The 19,725-nt window shown below is 45.1% G+C and overlaps 1 protein-coding gene across 1 annotated transcript in view; it reads right to left on the bottom strand.

The window, feature by feature from the left end:
- The window catches only part of LOC133116330 (low-density lipoprotein receptor-related protein 1B-like), a 447,656-nt gene that overhangs the window by 255,179 nt on the left and 172,752 nt on the right, over positions 1 to 19,725 (bottom strand). The window contains exons 24-25 of the mRNA XM_061225770.1: positions 12,874 to 13,071; positions 9,354 to 9,558 (exon numbers count right to left, since the gene is read on the bottom strand). Of these exons, the coding sequence (XP_061081754.1) occupies positions 9,354 to 9,558; positions 12,874 to 13,071 (403 nt within the window). The remainder of the gene's footprint in view (positions 1 to 9,353; positions 9,559 to 12,873; positions 13,072 to 19,725) is intronic.

Raw genomic sequence — 19,725 nt, 5'->3', positions numbered from 1 at the left:
TCCATTAACAAACATTTTATACAGGCATCCCCTTCACTATGCTAAAAGTGCCATGGTCAAAAATAATCACTTCAGTAACCCTGCAAAGCACCTTTCCATGATTATTAGGAAAATTGTATTCCTCAAAATAAATTTTATTGTTGAACTATAAGGGAGGAGGACCAAACGCAATCGAGTTGGGTTCTAAGATTTACCACAAGACGTGAGATAACCACTGAGATTTTCTGGCGGCATTCCTAGAGACAAGGGATGCACCTCAGAAGAAGGGGTAAACAAGAATGGGATTAAAGCACTCCCCGGCAATTAGACAACCAATAAAATGACCGATCAAAGCAGTCGAGAAGAAAAAAAACTAAGCAGGCTCCCAACTGCGTTATAGCCTACCCAGAACGGCAAAGTGATAATGAAAGACACACAAGACATCTCGTCTCTAATTCCACTGACGAAGCAGGAACACTGACCCTAGCACTACAATACACAAAAAACATTAACAAGCTAATTAACTGACAAAGCAGTATTACTGACCCTAACACTAGAATACACAAAAACATTAACAATTTAATTCAACTGGCGAAGCAGGATTACTTTAAAGACAGGAATACATGAAACACATTAACCCCCTAGTTCCACTGGCGAAGCAAGAATCCCAATAACAGGGTAGGAAGTGTACACAAACAGCTTATCGGAAAGTTCATGAAGCTCTCCTCTAGAGAGGGGCGATACTCCAATGATCATGTAGACCATCTGACTTTGAGGAAAGTCAGCAACCACAGATATTCACAGGCACTCACCTAGGCTCACCGACTGCACAGGAGACTTACATATGCACCAACTAAATGCTATCAAAAGGTTATCAAACTCAGCACCCTGGGCAGTCTCCCACAACCGTGCATTTCATTTTGGTGAACTCCACCCACTAATAGCAAATATACATTAATAATGAAACGAGTCCAGTAAGCTTCTCGGCTCTGCAGACCGTGCAGGAGACTTAAGAGGAAGTGAGATAAATACACAAACAGCCCCGAAGATCTCCTAAATACAACTTCACGTTATCAGAGGTATGCACAGCTCTTACTGGAAGGAACGATAACTCCAACTTACATATTTATCCTAAGTGTAATACATAGAAACAAACATGCAACTAAGAACAACTTGAAAAGCATAAGTACCTCAGCCAAAAGGCTTATGCAAGAGTAACTTAAGATGCAAAGCAAAAGGAGAAGGGGGAAGAGAGAGAATAGAGATAGATTTAACCAAACGGTTCCACTGGGGTAAGCAAAGGGGACAAGAGGTTGATGTAGCCTGACAGACTTCCAGAAGTAGAACAAGGCTAGGATCAGTCTAGACCAGAATCTGAACCTCCACATACACAGGTTGCCATAGCATCTTGGTCACTGGGCACTCTGCATCTCTGTAGTAGTTGCTATACCCATCCGCATCACTGTAGTCTTTAACTCCTTTGGAGTCACACTGAACATGAGACAGTTTGAACTCAACACAAAGAGTCTCTGGAGCAGCTACTGGGAGGGAAGGAGACACTGTATTCACGACAACCTCCAAAGAAACCACATCACTGCAAAAATACCTGTACTGGAGAAACCGCTCATAAACACTGTCCTTGGACAGAGAGCCCAGAGGACTGATCTTGACTTCATCTGAGGATGACATCCTGTTCTCATAGACCACATAATCCTTTTCCACCATCACAGTCATTCCACAGACTTTAACTGGGAATTGTAATGCTGAAAAACCGGGAGAGAAACTAAAAGGACCACATGATCCAACAGTGTGACCCTCCAGCAAGTCCGCCGAACCCAACTTAAGCAGAGACATAGGACCCACACAGACCCACACTGACCCACACTGACCCACACAGACCCACACTGACCCACACAGACCCACACTGACCCACACTGACCCACACAGACCCACACTGACCCACACAGACCCACACTGACCCACACAGACCCACACAGACCCACACAGACCCACACTGACCCACACAGACCCACACAGACCCACACAGACCCACACTGACCCACACAGACCCACACAGACCCACACTGACCCACACAGACCCACACAGTCCCACACAGACCCACACAGACCCACACAGTCCCACACAGACCCACACAGACCCACACAGACCCACACAGTCCCACACAGACCCACACAGACCCACACAGACCCACACAGACCCACACAGTCCACAACCAGATGCTCAAATGGCTTGGCTACTGGGGGAATGGGATACAGGGGAGCAACCAGTATTATTTGGTTTGGTTTGCCTGTGAGATGACAGATATGACAGGTTTTTACATATTGGGCAACCTCAGGATTTAGTTTGGTCTTTTTCACACTTGTCTGACCTGCAGTTCCATTATGAGCAACCCACAGTGCATAATTTCAAAATTTTGTTGGGACAACAACCTATACGATGTCATCAGCAACAAACGTATCGACATAGCAAATTGTCTTGAAGGAAATAACAGAGTTTACCGTCCGGGACCACGTGATCAAACAAACTACCATCCTTCAACTGTTCCTCAGTGACTTCCTTCCGTGAGACTTTCAACAAAGAGAGCATAGGAGGGGTGACAGTCTCACTGACAGATTCAACTGGCTCAGGTACAGGTACTGTTCTAGGTACACCAGACCCAAGATCTGCAAAAAACATGTCCCCAAGATCAGAAAATGACCGACTCTTCCCCGGTTTGACATGGCTGAGTCATGGACCGAGTGACAGCTCATGAAGTCAGGGAACTGAACTCCAATTTCATCTGCCGTTCCAAATACAAGGGGTTCTGAAGTTACCACTGGAGGTGGTGAACCACCTCCTTTGGAGATCCAGCCAAATCATTTCCCAGTTGTAATGCAACACCAACAACAGGTAGCTCGATGTATGCCCTCATCAAGCACCACATTACCTCACACCCACTCAGACTCAAGGCTGACTATATGCAAAGGCACAGTTTTATAGGACCTGTAACACTACGGATAAGCATGCTGCTCCCAGTGAAGGAATCAGCAGAGAAGGGTAAAACCTCTGCAGATATTAGAGACTGAAGCTCCCGTGTCATGCAATATTTTAATAGGTTGTTTCACTTTCGCACCTACAAAAGATATCAAACCATCAGAGGTATCCGGTGAATAGTCAGAGTTTGCAACCTTCTCTTGCAGTTTAGAAAGTTTTGGTTCAGACAGGTTAGGGTTAGGACAGTATGTTGCTGCTGCCACTGGCTTAACAGGCTGACCGGTATGCAGTGAGGGATTACTGTTTTAGGCTGGCCAAACTTATTAGGACAATTGCCTTTCCAGTGCCCTTGGCAACATCTTTTGCTGGACCACCCCTACCCCCAGCAAAGGGTTTAAAGGAGCGAGCAGGAGGAGAATCATTTTGAAACGCATCATCCCGAGAACGGCTATTGGCAAACCCAACCCGGCGAGTCAACCACAAATTCATCCACAAACACGGCGGCTTGAGATGCCGTACGCCAGGGGTCGGCAACCCTGGTCCTGGAGAGCCGCAGGGTGTGCTGGCTTTCGTCTCCACCTTAAAATAAGCAACCGATTCAGACCCAAGAAACCAGGTGAGGTGAGTTAACTGTGTAATCAACGGCTTTCATTGATCAATTAATGCCAAGTAACAACGAAAGCCAGCACACCCTGCGGCTCTCCAGGACCAGGGTTGCCGACCCCTGCCGTACGCACTTGTCGTTCAGTAACATAAACAGCAACAGAATCGGGAATTGAACTTGTAAACTGTTCCAGTGCTATCAAATCACAGTTTTTCTAACGTGTCAGCATCCGTTGCAGTACGCCAACAAGAAAATTGTCATTATTCTCGTACACAATCCACATGTGACTGTTTTTCAGCCTGCCTCCAATTGCGAAACCTCTGACGGTAAGCTTCTGGGACAAGCTCAAAGGCTTTGAGCACATCAGCCTTTACAGCAGAATAGGACTGCATCTGTTCTGGGGAAAGAGCAGAGTAAGCCCCTTGGTCCTTGCCAGTCAGTACAGACTGCAGCATTATTACTTGGTCATCCTCTGGCCACCTACAAGACGTAGTCAACCGTCCAAACAGCAAAAAGTATCTGGGTCCTTCTCACTAAATTTGGGGAGTAAGCACAAGTTACATGTGAGGTCAGGCATAGACGGGCCACGTGACACAGAATGGATCACCAGGCATTGTGACAATTAGATGAACTAAGCAAAACCACGGTTAATTTTTTATTGCTGAAACACCATACCAAAACAAACTTGTAATATTCTCCTTTTATACAAGTATGAAAGATGGAGGAGCGACATGCAGTGTAATGAAGAAAAAGCGACCGGAGCAACCCCAAAACTAAACTGGTCGTAATCAAACAAACTATTTCCCTCGACCATAGTCTTTATGTGACGTTGCAGTGGGATAATGTGATCACATAAACCCAATAGCATGTTGCACAGTTCAATTGATAAACTGTGTTCCACACTACAGAAGTGAACCCAGGACAAATGCCGTTAAAATGCGAAAAAAAAGAACAATTTAGCAATTTGCTCAACGATACCCCAAAAAAGGTTGCTAAAGCATAACAGGGGCTTATAAACTTTTGCAGTATAAGAGCAAGGCACGCACTTGGGACTTCCTTCTCTTTTTGGATACTCTCTTTGGCCCTTCTCTTCACCTCTGCTCCGACACTCGGACAGAGGCTGACTTCTGCACAGCGCACCACCAGTGTGGCAGCCGTGCAATGCATACATCATGTAGATAAGGGTCAGGAGCTTCAGTTAGTGTTCACATCAACCATCAGAAAGGGAAAAAAAATTGATCTAAGTGACTTTGGAATGATTATTGGTGGCAGACGGGGTGGTTCGAGTATCTCCGAAACTGCCGATCTCCTGGGATTTTCATATGCACTTGTCTCTAGAGTTTGCAAAGAATGGTGCAAAAGACAAACAAACAACAAAAATCCAGCGAGCAGCAGTTCAGCAAACATAAATGCCTTGTTAATGAGAGACGTCAGAGGAGAATGGCCAGACTGGTCAAAGCTGACAGGAAGGTGACAGTAGCAAATAGTCACACAGTAGTGGTATGCTGAACAGCATCTCTGAACAATGCATCATCACTCTAAGTGGACAGGCCACAGCAGTATAAGTCTAATAAATACCTAATAAAGTGCTCCGTGAAACTATTAGTGTGCGCAATTATTAGAAAACTAAATAACAACTCACTTGTTTATTCTCAATTTTAAGAGTAACTATGACAAATAAGTAACACAAAATTACAATTAAAATAACAAAGGTCATCTTTGAGGCCTTTGCTGGCTAGCCAAGCAGTACAGTACTTAGATGCATGTGATCTGCATAAAGATCATGGCCTTCTTGAATGCAGTCAACTTCTTCCAGTACCACTGCTTGAAGAAAGTATCTTCCAGAAACTGGCACGAGGTTTGGGAGTGGATTTTCCGATTTTCAGTCCATTTTCAACCCGAAAAGGTCCAACTAGCTCATACTCAATGATAGCAGCCGATACCAGTACCCCTACTCCATCTTGCGGCTGCCTGACTCAAAGTGGTGTCCTGTGTCCATTAGTGAACCAACCACAAGCTCATCCATCTGGTCCATCAAGAGTCACTCTCATTTCATCTGTCCATAAAACCTTTAAAAGAAAATCTGTCTTGAGGTATTTCTTGGCCTAAATGCTTCAACTTGTGAATCATGTGCTCATGTTTCAGCCTTCTTTACCTTAGCCATGTCTTTGAGCACTTGACACCTTGGACTTCTGGACAATCCAGGTAGGTTTGCAGTTCTGGAATATAGTGGATAATTGGTTCCTGGTAACTTCATGTTTAATTATTCTCAAGTCTTTTGTAGTGAATTTGCGCCTTTTCTTCTCCATGAGCACGACCCTGTTGACTATTTGCAACAAAACATTTGATTGTCTGGTGGTCACCCCTCAATAATTTAGCTATTTCAAGAGTGTTGCATCCATTTTAAAGGTATTTTACACTTTGACTTTTCAGGGTCAGTTACATCTCTTTTGTGGCCCATTTTACCTAAGGTAATGAAGCTGCCTTTGTCACGGTGGGAGGTTATTCTCACTGGTGCCACGAGAGGGCCGAGGATCATTGTTTCCACCTGTTCCTCGTTTACTCCAGGGGAATTACCTCCCTGGAGAGTATTTAAGACCTGCATGGACTAGTTTTCAGTGCTTTTGTGTTCAACCGTTCGCCCTTGGCACAAAGCCGGTAAAGCGCCCGGTAGACTCTAAACCTATACGAGTCAGGTATGGTGCTGGTGGATAATTCTCTCATTGCTAAGAAAGAGAAATATCTATAAGGTAAGGAAGGCGTACAGCTGGAAGTGTTGTGTGTGCTGGCACCTTCCTCAAGGGTTTTGTTTTTTCTTTTGGACTCGTGTGAGTCGATGTTAGAGGGACGTTGTCCCCGGTGTTATATTTTGGTTTGCATTTTTGTCCCGAGCTGCGTCTCGAGGTTTTTATTTTCGTGCCTAGCTTTTCTCGCTAGGTTGTATTTTATTTTGGTTTTCACTTAGTGCCCAGCTATTTGGCACGGTACCAAAGTTATTGGTTCGCCCTGGTTATTAAGGGTTGTTTTACGTTCTCTAGCCGTTTTTGAGCTACTTTTCTGTTTGCGATTTCGAAGATTGGTTTGTTTAATTTCTATTCCTCCCATTGTTCCGGGAGAAGTCCTGTCCCTAGCTGGTTATCCCTATTTCTGTTCTCCCTGGGATTTAGTGACGAACACGTTCGCGTGTTGGTTAAAAAAGGTTCTACCCTGGGTCGTCCCTGGCTCTCCGCTTAGCTTCCCACGCTACAGCCTTATAATTATACAATATAATAATATAAGGTGTTAATCACTTTCGGCCATACCCTCCCTCATTACAAAAATACATATAACCTGAAAAATGATTAAATCCAATAAGCATTCAGGTTTATATGGTCTGGAGTTGGAAAATGTCCATAGAAATCATGATACACACTTGAATACCCAATTCTGCATGCAGTTATAAAATCTTAGCAGATGCAGTACCAAATGGATCCTGAAATCTTCTCACTGTTCATAGTGCTGACGAAGCAGCCAAGATTTTATGTGAGCGTACCTTCCATTTCATCAACAACTCTACCAAATTGAATTGATAAATTCAGGCTACATTTCGAAAGAGTAAAGTGCACACTCAGGTAAATTCCCGGCGGTCATGTACTACAGGAACAATTCAATATTACTACTTGCATAACAGTTTTATTCTGAGTGTTCATCTCATGTTTTCATAGAATTTTACTGAACTTGCCAAACTGTGCTTGTTAGGTGTCCTATCTGATAATTTTACAACTATGCAGTTTCACATTTCACAATGCCGCACTACACTAAAACAAACTAAATAAACTAAAACAGAAAATATATAGGCATGTTTCACAATACATGGGAAGAGTCAGGAATTATTAAATCAAGTTACTGTGTTACCACCATATTCTATTCATGGCAAACTGTTCATAGGAACCAAATTAGCAGTACAAAGCTATAGTGATACAGGCAATAAAAACGGCAATAGAGACAACCCCACAGTATCAAGGATGTGAAAAGTCCTCACAATGTGTGTATGTGAATACAGTCCTCATAATTTGAGTGTATATGAACAGTCCTGACAATGCAACTGTGTGTGAATATAGTCCTCACAATGTTAGTGTTGTCTCAGAGTAGAAGGCCAAATGCCTCTGTGTAACATCTAGAAAAAGCAGCACTCTCTAACTGGATTACAATCCATAGTCTGAAGCAGATAAACAAGCTTTTATCTAACCACTGATATTTCACTGTGATGATTACTGTATTTCAGTGAATGTATGTCATATGGCTGTGCCAGGAAGGCACATGAATGACATTTATCGACTGCATAGACCCTGTAGGGTGGCCTGTAGCATAGTGGTTAAAGTAAATGACTGGGACACGCAAGTTCGGTGGTTCTAATCCCGGTGTAGCCTCAATAAGATCTGCACAGCCGTTGGGTCCTTGAGCAAGGCCCTTAACCCTGCATTGCTCCAGGGGAGGTTTGTCTCCTGCTTAGTCTAATCAACTGTATGTCGCTCTGGATAAGAGCGTCTGCCAAAATGCCAATAATGTAATGTAAAGTAGCTTGGTCTCCTAAAAAATGATTTCCGAATAATGTTTTGCTTGCAATCCATTTTTCAATGATTCATTTGATTTATGGATTTAGACATCACAATTGGAAAATAATTATTGCTGTGCCTCTCTAATTTATTCCTAACTGCGTGTGTGTGCATGTGTGTGTATATATGTATGTATGTATGTATGTATGTATCTGCACACGCATATGTGTGGGTGTGCGCACGTGTTTATGTGTGTCGTGTGTGGGTATGAATGTGGGCATGTGTGTAATGTAGCATTGCGTCAAAAAGCACCTGTATCCAGGGTCCAGGGCGATGGCTCGTGGGTGTGTGTGTGTCCCTGTGCTCACATGTATGTGTGTAGGGGAGTGTGTGGGTCTAAATGCACCCGTATCCAGGGTCCAGGGCGATGGCTCATGGTTGTGTGCGTGTGTGTATCCATATGTGCCTGTGTGTGTGTGTAGGGGAGTGTGTGGGTCTAAACGCACCCGTATCCAGGGTCCAGGGCGATGGCTCGTGGGTGTGTGTGTGTCCCTGTGCTCACATGTATGTGTGTAGGGGAGTGTGTGGGTCTAAATGCACCCGTATCCAGGGTCCAGGGCGATGGCTCATGGTTGTGTGCGTGTGTGTATCCATATGTGCCTGTGTGTGTGTGTAGGGGAGTGTGAGGGTCTAAACGCACCCGTATCCAGGGTCCAGGGCGATGGCTCGTGGGTGTGCGTGCCTGTGTATGCGTGTAGGGGAGTGTGAGGGTCTAAACGCACCCGTATCCAGGGTCCAGGGCGATGGCTCGTGGGTGTGTGCTTGTGTGTATCCATGTGTGCCTGTGTATGCGTGTAGGGGAGTGTGAGGGTCTAAACGCACCCGTATCCAGGGTCCAGGGCGATGGCTCGTGGGTGTGTGCTTGTGTGTATCCATGTGTGCCTGTGTATGCGTGTAGGGGAGTGTGTGGGTCTAAACGCACCCGTATCCAGGGTCCAGGGCGATGGCTCGTGGGTGTGTGTGTGTCCCTGTGCTCACATGTATGCGTGTAGGGGAGTGTGAGGGCCTAAACGCACCCGTATCCAGGGTCCAGGGCGATGGCTCGTGGGTGTGCGTGCCTGTGTATGCGTGTAGGGGAGTGTGTGGGTCTAAACGCACCCGTATCCAGGGTCCAGGGCGATGGCTCGTGGGTGTGCGTGCCTGTGTATGCGTGTAGGGGAGTGTGAGGGTCTAAACGCACCCGTATCCAGGGTCCAGGGCGATGGCTCGTGGGTGCTCCATGCCCCCAGCGATCAGAGTGGAGCGCATGTACCCACTCAGCTTGGCCACCTCGATCTGATCCAGGTTGCTGTCAATCCAGTAAAGGTTCCCCGCTATCCAGTCCACAGCCAGCCCTTCAGGTGTGGCCAACCCGTGCTGCACAACCACCTCAATCCCGGTCACACCTGCAATGATAGCCATAATCCCCCTCATGTTAAGAAACTGGCAAAGCTCATGATTGGAAGCAATGCAGTTAGCCATCTTTAATGTGCAGCTGGATTGGAGGAATTTTCAAAACCATAAGGCTTGATAAGGTGCTAGATACTATTTAGCTTTTAGGCAAACTAAGCAGTAGGTACACTTTAGTGACAGGTAGCATTGCTGGCCTGAATGGCCTGTTCTCGTAATTATGTTATGTTATACTGTTATGTTATATGCTATGTTATAATGCTGGTGGAGCCACAGCCATCAGAGGCCATACAGAAGAGCTGGGAGAAAAATCCCCCAAGCTTCAGGACACGGGACAGCCTTACAACCTGTTTAATGGGGAGAGAAGATAACCCTTACCAACCCCCCTCAGGGGTTCAGCAACCTTTACTATCAAAATAGCCATTTGTGGCCAAAAAAATATGTCTGGAGCCGCATATTTGAGCCTTATAAAGAAGGTAACATAGCCTATCAAGCCTAAATTAGCCTGTCAACATTACTAATAGGTGTAAATGAGTGTTCATTAAAATGTTTTACCACATGTGACTACTACATGTGACTGCAGTGGGCATTTATGATTATTTGGTTCTTTAACTTTGCGTTTCCATTACAATAATACCATGTTTTGTTTCGCCATTCTGCGGTATTAACTCAATTACTTCTTCCTGCGGCCCATCACAGTTCACATACCTGCACAGCAGCGCTGTTTTCTATCTATCTTTTGTTTTTGAAGTCTGTGAAAAGACGCAAAGCAGAGTGCCTTTACACCACCGAGCTATGCCAATATCCACGATATACCACAGATTCGAGTTCCATAACGCTTTTATACAGTGGTACATTTCACTAAAGAAAGACAAAACAAATTTGTATGTATTTAATGGTAAATGTATTCTTCTCCTCAACAGTTGTTAATTGGTTGCTAAGCAATGGTATTGTGAACTAGCTAGCAATAATGTATCCCCACTTCACTACCGAGGCAACGGTACTAACGTTAGTAGGAATAATATATCCCCACTGCACTAACCTTAGCTAAGCAACGCTATTGCAATAAGGTATCCCCACTGCATCAATGTTAGCTGGCTAGCTAGATTACGTTACACCAGACGACACTGACACACAATTGATTAGTTTATTATTAGTTTAATTGGACGTTTATCGGGACACTGTCGGATAACGTGCAAGAATTGAAATAAATGTGTCGTTGAGTTATCATTTGTTTCACCAGGGTTGGTGGTATAAAAGTTGTATTTTTTAGTTCCTGCTCCTTTTGAAATCAAAGGACACTTTAAACTCACTCATTTTTACTTTACTTTGGTAGGGTACTAGAGGCGAGATGATGATAAGGTTACATTCATTTCGATTACAAAGTAGATAACCGTAATCTACAAACACTGAGTAATTTTAAACATTCCATTTAGCCGTGCGTAGGGTATATTGTGGATATTGGCACGGCTGGAACGCAAACTGACCAAAACCGACAATGGTCCGTTGTGTAATATCTCCTGAGCTGCCACAAAACTAGCAGCAGCAGTGGAGTTTGGAGATCAAATTCTTAAAAGTACACTTGCACTCCTGTTTTCCACAGCAGTTCTGAAATCGCTCTCTGTCATCCCCAGCCGGATACTTTTCGGCAAATGCAGTGTGCTTGTTGACCACAGATCAAGCATACTGGTTATCCAGCCGGTAAAAGCAAACAAATCTGTCCACTCACTATTCAATTCTCCATTTTCCTCTGCAATCCATAGCTTGGGGGACTCTAGACTAGCCATTTAGCCTACCTCCATGCTAACCACCGGTATTGAGGTTCGGCAAATTTAAGAGGAAAAGGCGCCGGGTGGTAGACTATGACGCACATTTGAGTCGACTAAATATAGGCTATATATATATAAAAAATTTTTTTTATTATTTATTTATTTTTTGGTGTACAGTCTACACATCTTTACAATTGGAGAATGTTAATCACTTACAACAATGATACCTGTAAATGAAAATGTAAAAATATAACTGTTAATTTCCATATATTCCATAGCCACAGGGAGCCACTGGAGATGAGCTAAAGAGCCACATGTGGCTCCAGAGGGTGCTGACCCCTGCACTAGACTGACTGAGGATCCCCAGGATGTGACATTGGGGAAATAGATGGCCAGGACAAGTTCTGTTCACATTTCGTGAAAAGCCCAGGCACCTCTGGGGTCAGGTGAGAACCTGGAGAAAACCGGTAGCTACATTCTGGACTAAAATAACATTTTGCTATACTTATGGGGTGCTACAGCCCTATTCCAGGCCAGACCTTGGTAACACTTCACTTCACTTCACAGCCCGTTAATTAACTGTATTGGGTAAGTACACAGCTACTTGTGTAATTACTAGGTAACTACAAAGCAAATAAGCACTGTATGCAAGTACTATGGAAATACATTTCATAGCCTGTTTCATAGTGGGCCTACTTACCTCTGAAATCAAAATGTTTACGCAATAAGTATCTGGTACTTAAACAGTAAATAGTAGGTAATTAACAGGCTGTGAAAGCATTACCTAGACCATATTAGTACAAACTAAGTATTAATAGTCTCACTAACTGGATATGCAGCTTCTCTGTGATAGCTGTAGGGGTGTAGAGCTACTGAAATCCCACAATTCAATATGGTTTTTGATACTGAGGGTATGGTTTGAGACCATTACTGTAGTATTGCTGTCCGTAAAGACTCAAAAATATAATCGAATCCTGCCCTCAAAATAAAAATCCATATCGATTTGTAGATTTTGAGAGTTCTTACACTCCTAAAAGTTAATGAAGCATTCCAAGTAATCCCAGTCCAAACTGTTCTTACTTCACACACAGCTTCCATTATGGCCTGCATATGACTGCAGCTCTGTTGAAACTAACGTTCTATGTGTAAATGGTAAATGGTTGGCATTTACATAGTGCCTTTATCCAAAGCACTGTACAATTGATGCTTCTCATTCACCCATTCATACACACACACACACACACACACACACACACTAACGCTGATTGGCTGCCATGTAAGGCCCCAACCAGCTCGTCAGGAGCATTTGGGGGTTAGGTGTCTTGGTCCAGGACACTTCAACACACCCAGGGCAGGATCTAAATGGCAACCCTTCGACTGCTCTTGCCACCTGAGCCAATGTTGCCCCACAGTATCATGTAGAGTGATGATACTGCAAAAAATAACTTATCACTATCTAGTGACCGGAGCTACCTAGAGGCCAACAGGCAGGACACAAGCTGCTTACTTTTTCAGCTTTTTCAGCTGCATTTATTCCAATACCTCCAGTCTCAGAGAGCTTCCCTCTGTAGATTTTGTCTTCAACCACATCAGTCCAGTACAGCAGGCTTTGTGTGAAGTGGAAGTCCAAGGCGATGGTGTTCCTCAAGCCCGGGACCAGAAGACTGTAGTCTCGCCGGTGAAGATCAATCCTCCGGATCTCATGGCGAATGGAAAATATGATAAAAGCCTCAAACGGATCTGACAGAGAAACAGATAAATAACAAGCATGGACAAAAGCCAAGGCATGAAACTGATTCACACCTTTTTTATTATTCCTCACTGACTGAGCTGGAATGCCAGGAGGTACAAAGAGAAAACAGATCTGTGAAAGTGAAATGTTCAGCTGGGTCCATGTACAACTTAAGTGCGTATCGAACACCTTATGAATAAAAGAAAAGTAGAATCTATTTGATTGTATAGCTTCTTTAGTTCAAAGGAACATTACTTGGCACACTTACTTGGCATATACTGATGCTTACTGATAGGCCATTAAGCACAATCATACCTTGTATGATCTTCCTACATAAAATGATACTTCTGTCTCTCAAGAAATATATCTGTTAATAAAAGTTAATTAATGAATAAACACTGAATTTTGTTAGTCAACTGTTATTTTGTAACAGTGGCAGTCCACCAATTGCACCATGGTGTAAAGATTTGTTCAACCACTATGAAGTGTAAGAGTTAATTTAGTGCATTTATAGTGGATACACAGCAGTTTAAAGTTGTTATCAGTTTCAGTCTTTTATTACCGTTTAGGCATTCAGGTGAAAACATAGCTACATTTGGTTGAAAAGTGAAACTTATTATTGGGGGTACATTGGGGGTAACCTTGTCCATTTATGGCAAACATTTCAACAAACCTGAAACCTCTCAACCTAGATTTCAACCCGAATAGACTTATAGATTCCAGCTTTCGCACTCCAGTGTACAGACCCTATGGTTCATCATCAGCAATTTCGAACAGATTTACACTTTAGTTTCATAGTTTCATAGCGTCAGGTTCTGTGTTTTTCATTGTCTAGGTTTTGGACTGCCCGTGTGTTATCAACCTTTTGCTTGTGACATCGACCACATATTGTATTATCCCTGCTGAACCTGTTTGCTTGTACACCGACCCTTTGCCTGGACACTTGTTTTGGAACTGCCTGATCTTTATTACAATTGTTTGCTGGATATCAGTCCCTGCCTGTCTGATCTGTTCTGAAGTTAATAAAGACTTTAATGTTAACTTCTGTGGTCTTGCTCTTGGGTTCAGTGTTCTGACACCTGACACATAGCTAATGTGTAATTATTTTGGGTTAAAATGCCATGTTGTGTTTGACAGGTTAGTGAAATAAATAGCATACAGGGTTCTCACCCTCAAGCTCATGCTACCCAAATATATCCCACGTCAAAAAAACTAAACAGAGCTAAAAACAAAGCCATTCCGTCATTAAACAGGTTACCTAGATCAATCTAAAATTGCAGGACAAAGCATGGCAACATTGTAGGCTGCATTTCCCCACTACTAAAAGCAACACAGGTCTTCCAATATTCCAATTAGTACTGGCACACCTGAACTCACTTCAGTGTGCATTATTGTTCTGCAGTGGGTTGGTTGCATTTTCTCCTGGATTAGTTGAGTATTATTTGTTTGCTTGCTGATTCTAAATTCAGTTTAGTTGTCATTATAGTGTTCTGTTGTGTACTTGTTTGTTTGTTAGCTATTACAAGTGGTGTTTATTTAGATTCAGTGAAACTGGGTTAGGTGTTTGTTTCTCTCAGGTAAGCTAGGCTATTAAGTTAGGCTATTGTTTTACTGGCTGGCAGGCCACAGCTTTTGTTGTAGGAGGAGCCAATACTTTGCACCCTGCTCAGGCTATTAGTACTGGCACACCTGAACTCACTTCAGTGTGCATTATTGTTCTGCAGTGGGTTGGTTGCATTTTCTGTATTCAGCGTCAGTGTTATTTAAGCAGTTGTGTAGCGCACCAGCGGCAGCTGTGTGCGGCAGCCTCGGCTACTTGCCTCGGCATACGAAGTCGCAGGTGTACAAAGTCGAGGGTGTCTATCTACGGGTGTCCGAGAGCCTGATGTTTGATTTTGTTTTTGCTGCCTGCCCTCATTCCACTGTGTAGTATTCCTCTTGTCCTCCCTAGTTCCCTCCATGTGTTTCCTTCCCATCCCTGTCCTCTCTCCTCTCCCCAGGTCCCAGTCAGGTAGGAGGTTCGCCTCCCGCCAACATGGGCAGAATATCTCTAACCTCATCTTCCCTCCCAGATCCCCTGGTATTGATCTCTGTGTGGCTGGTGGCCTCTGGAACTGCCAGTCCGCCGTCCAGAAAGCAGACTTCATATCAGCCTATGCCTCCCACCTCAACCTTGACTTTCTTGCTTTAACTGAAACGTGGCTCTCACCTGAGAACACGGCCACCCCGGCTGCCCTTTCCTCTGCCTTCTCTTTTTCCCACACACCCAGATCCTCTGGCAGAGGAGGTGGCACAGGTCTCCTAATCTCATCCTCATGGAGATCTAGTGTCTTCTCCTCATCCCTCTCCTTCTCCTCTTTTGAATTTCATGCGGTTTCTGTTACTCTGCCGTGCAAACTGTTTGTTATTGTTGTTTATCGCCCCCCGGGTACTCTGGGAAACTTTTTGGATGAGATGGACATCCTCCTCAGCTCCTCACCTGTCAATGACACCCCCCTGATCCTCCTGGGTGACTTCAACCTCAACTCAGAGTCCACCCAGTCTACCTTTCTCTCCCTCCTCTCTTCTTTTGACCTTACCCTCACTCTTTCCCCTCCCACCGACAAAGCAGGCAACCTTCTTGACCTCATCTTCACAAGGAGCTGCACAACAACCAACCTCTCTGTAACACCACTCCATATATCTGACCACTCCTTCATCTCTTTCTCTCTTCCACTCTCCTCTAACACCCATCCATCTCTCCCACCATCCACTGTCACCTGTCGACGGAACCTACGCCACCTGTCTTCCTCCACCCTCTCATCTACAATCCTCTCCTCCCTACCATCTGCGGAGTCTTTCTCTCGACTGTCTCCCGATGATGCGGCTACAACTCTCATGTCCTCCCTCTCATCTTCCTTTGACTCTCTGTGTCCCCTCACCACCAAACTAGCTGGGGCCTCCCCCCCCAGTCCTTGGCTTTCTGATGCTCTACGAGCTGTCCGAACCGAACTGCGGGCGGCGGAGAGAAAATGGAAAAGGTCATGTCTCCCCAGTGATATGGCTTCCTTCCATGCCCTCTTATCATCTTTCCATTCCTCTGTCTCTCTAGCTAAATCTTCCTTCTTTCACTCGAAAATTAACGCGGCCGCCTCTAATCCCCGCAAACTGTTTTCAACCTTCTCCTCTCTTCTGGCCCCCCCTCCCCCCCCACCCCCCTCATCACTCACACCTGATGACTTTGTCTCCTTCTTTGAAAAGAAGGTCGATGCTATTCGCAATTCCTTCTCCCAACCCTCCACCCCTGCTGACCCTCCTACCCTCCCCAACTCCCTAACCTCCTTTTCTCCCCTCGCTGACGCCGACACACTGAAACTCCTTACTTCCCACCGCCCAACCACCTGTCCTCTTGACCCCATCCCCTCTCCCCTCCTACAGTCTATATCTGAGGACATTCTCCCTTTTCTCTCCTCTCTAATCAACACCTCCCTCTCTTCCGGCACCATGCCCTCTTCCCTGAAGAGGGCCAGAGTCACTCCCCTCCTCAAAAAACCTACTCTTGATCCCTCTGCCCTGAACAACTACCGGCCTGTCTCTCTTCTTCCCTTTCTCGCTAAAACCCTGGAACGGGCGGTCTGCTCCCAACTGTCCACTTATCTTCTCCACAACAATCTCCATGACCCCAACCAGTCTGGCTTCAAGAGTGGCCACTCCACTGAAACCGCCCTGCTCGCGGTCACTGAGGCACTCCACTCTGCTAAAGCAAAATCCCTCTCCTCTGTCCTCATCTTCCTTGACCTGTCAGCCGCCTTCGATACAGTCAACCGTGAGATTCTGCTCTCATCGCTGTCTGGGATGGGTGTCACAGGTTCTGCACTCGCTTGGTTTTCCTCCTACCTCTCTGGTCGCTCCTACCAGGTGACTTGGAGGGGCGCAGTCTCCGACCCTCAACCCCTACGAACTGGAGTCCCGCAGGGCTCGGTTCTTGGGCCTCTCCTCTTCTCGCTATACACCATGTCTCTTGGTTCTGTTATCTCTTCCCACGGCTTCTCTTATCACTCCTACGCTGATGACACCCAACTCTTCATTTCCTTCCCCCCCGACACCCAAATCACCACACAGATCTCTGCCTGCTTGGCTGATATCTCTGCGTGGATGACTTCCCATCACCTGAAGCTCAACCTTGCCAAAACTGAGCTTCTCTACATCCCTGCCAAGTCCTCTCCGTCAATTGACCTCTCACTGACTGTGGAGGACTTTGTAGTTTCCTCCTCCCGTACGGCAAAGAATCTTGGGGTGACTCTTGATAACTGCCTCTCCCTGGCTCCACAAGTATCCTCCACTGCCAGAACCTGCAGGTTCTTTCTGTATAACATACGCCACATCCGTCATCTCCTGACGGAGAAAGCCACCCAGCTCCTAGTCCAGGCGCTCGTCATTTCCCGCCTGGATTACTGCAACTCCCTCCTAGCCGGTCTCCCAGCGTGCGCCATCAAGCCCCTCCAGCTGGTCCAGAATGCTGCAGCCCGCTTGATCACCAGTCAGCCCAGGTCGGCTCATGTCACCCCGCTTCTCATTGGCCTCCACTGGCTTCCTATTGCCGCACGCATCCGATTCAAGGCCCTAGTGTTGGCATTTCAGGCTGCTAAGGGGACTGCCCCACATTACATACAATCCCTGATCACTCCCTACTCCCCAGCTAGACCACTCCGGTCTGCCAGCTCTGGTCGCCTTACGGTTCCCTCTCTACGGGCACCTGGCGGTCGAGCTGCACGTTCACGCCTGTTTTCCGTTCTGGTCCCTCAGTGGTGGAATGACTTGCCTACCACTGTCAGGACAGCAGAATCCCTCCCCCTATTTCGACGCAGACTCAAAACACACCTCTTCAAACTCTACCTTAGTCCTCCCTCCTGACTTACCCCGCCCCCCCCTTCTGATAACCCCCCCCCCCCCCCAAAAATAAAAAATAAATAAAAAAAATTTGCATTTATGATGACGACTATATGTTTAGAACAGCAGTCCAGGTGTATTTTCCTAGTTCTGGTTGTGATGCTTTGACTTGTGGTAGAACCTATGCACTTGTAAGTCGCTTTGGATTAAAAGCGTCTGCCAAATGACTAAAATGTAAATGTAAATGTAAATTTATGCCTAGCTTGGAAATTATAGGTGTCCTCATCTTAACATATTCTATATCTCTGGAAAAGAAATAAGGAGAAATTAATGGCGTTTTCCTAATTTCTTTAAAATACATGATGGCATCTGGACCTGTGTTTCTTAACCATCATTGTATTTTTAAGGCCCTGGAAAGCAGGAAATGACTTTAAAGGCGGTTTAAAAAGCTCTGCCCACTGCACCGCTGCGGAAGCTGTCGCTTGAAAAGCGACACCACTGAAGTTACTCAGGGAACCTGATAAAAGTGTGGTTGACAATCTGCTAATTTGATAGATCAGAATAAATGCAAAACAATAACGTTGACAACAACGTAAACAAATACTGCCTGAACAGACACAGTGAAGTCATAAATAATGCTTTACAACATTCAAAGAAGGTTTTTAGAAACTGAGAACATGCACTCAAAAAGAAACCGGTTCTCTGAACCCCATTACCAGCACACAAACAAGACATAACACTGATACTCAGAGGTGTTTTTGGCAAATGACCGTTCCTCACATTGCATGGTGTCATGGTGGGAGGTAGTACCCGGTGGGTCCACCAGAGGGCTGAGGATCATTAGTTCCACCTGTTCCTCATTAACTCCTGGGGAATTACCTTCCCCAAGAGTATTTAAAGCCAGTGCTGACTCCCTTCAGTGCTTTTGTGTTCAACGTTTGCACTTGCACAAAGCCGGTAAGACACCAGGTAGACTCTGTACTGGTAGAGTCAGGTACGGTGTTGGTTATTTACAAAAATCTCTGAGACTACCAAAAAATTAGGTAAGGAAGGCGCTCGGTTGTGGTGTTTGTTCACCGACGCCTTCCTGAAAGGTTTTCATTCCTTCCTTTTTGTTTTGGGCTCGTGTGAGCCGGTGGTAGAGGGACGTTGTCCCCGGTATTGTATTTTAGTTTGTGTTTTTCTTCCTGAGTTGCGCCTCATGGGTTTTTGTTTTGTGCCTAGCGGTTTTTGCTAGGTTGTACTTTTATTTGGGGTATTCACTATTATTTCTCAATGCTCACTTCCCAGCACTATATCTGGTTTGTGTATTCGCCCTGTTTTCTGAGGGTTGTTTTTATATTCTACAGCCGTTTTTTGGGGCTTAATTTCTGTTCTTTCCATTACCGCCTACGGGTTCCTCCCTGTGTCCCGGGAGAAGGTCTTATTGTTGTATCTCACTTTCTTTATTGTGAGTTCGCCTTCAAGGGTCGAACCTCAGTCGCTACTGGCCCTCCACCCTGCCCCTACCCTACACATGGAACAACAAAACAGTCTTGTCTGTTCCAACTTCCAACCAACTTGGTTTGGCTGAATGCTGTAAAAAAAAATTTTTTAAAAGGCAGGAAAAAGCGAGTTCTGAAGTCCACTCTGGCCCTTGTACCGTTTTCATGGTTCCTCTATGTCATTTCCATATCAACTCAAGTTATTGAGTTGGACATTGATGACACCGACACATTTCTCTGCTTACTTTTAAAGGCTCATCTGTAACAGCCCCAGCTGTTACAGACCAATACTACACAGAACACTGCAGG

This window comes from Conger conger, chromosome 17, assembly GCF_963514075.1.
Source record: "Conger conger chromosome 17, fConCon1.1, whole genome shotgun sequence".
Taxonomy (NCBI): domain Eukaryota; kingdom Metazoa; phylum Chordata; class Actinopteri; order Anguilliformes; family Congridae; genus Conger; species Conger conger.
The sequence above is the reverse complement of the archived record's forward strand: the minus strand, read 5'-3'. Positions and strand labels throughout refer to the sequence as shown.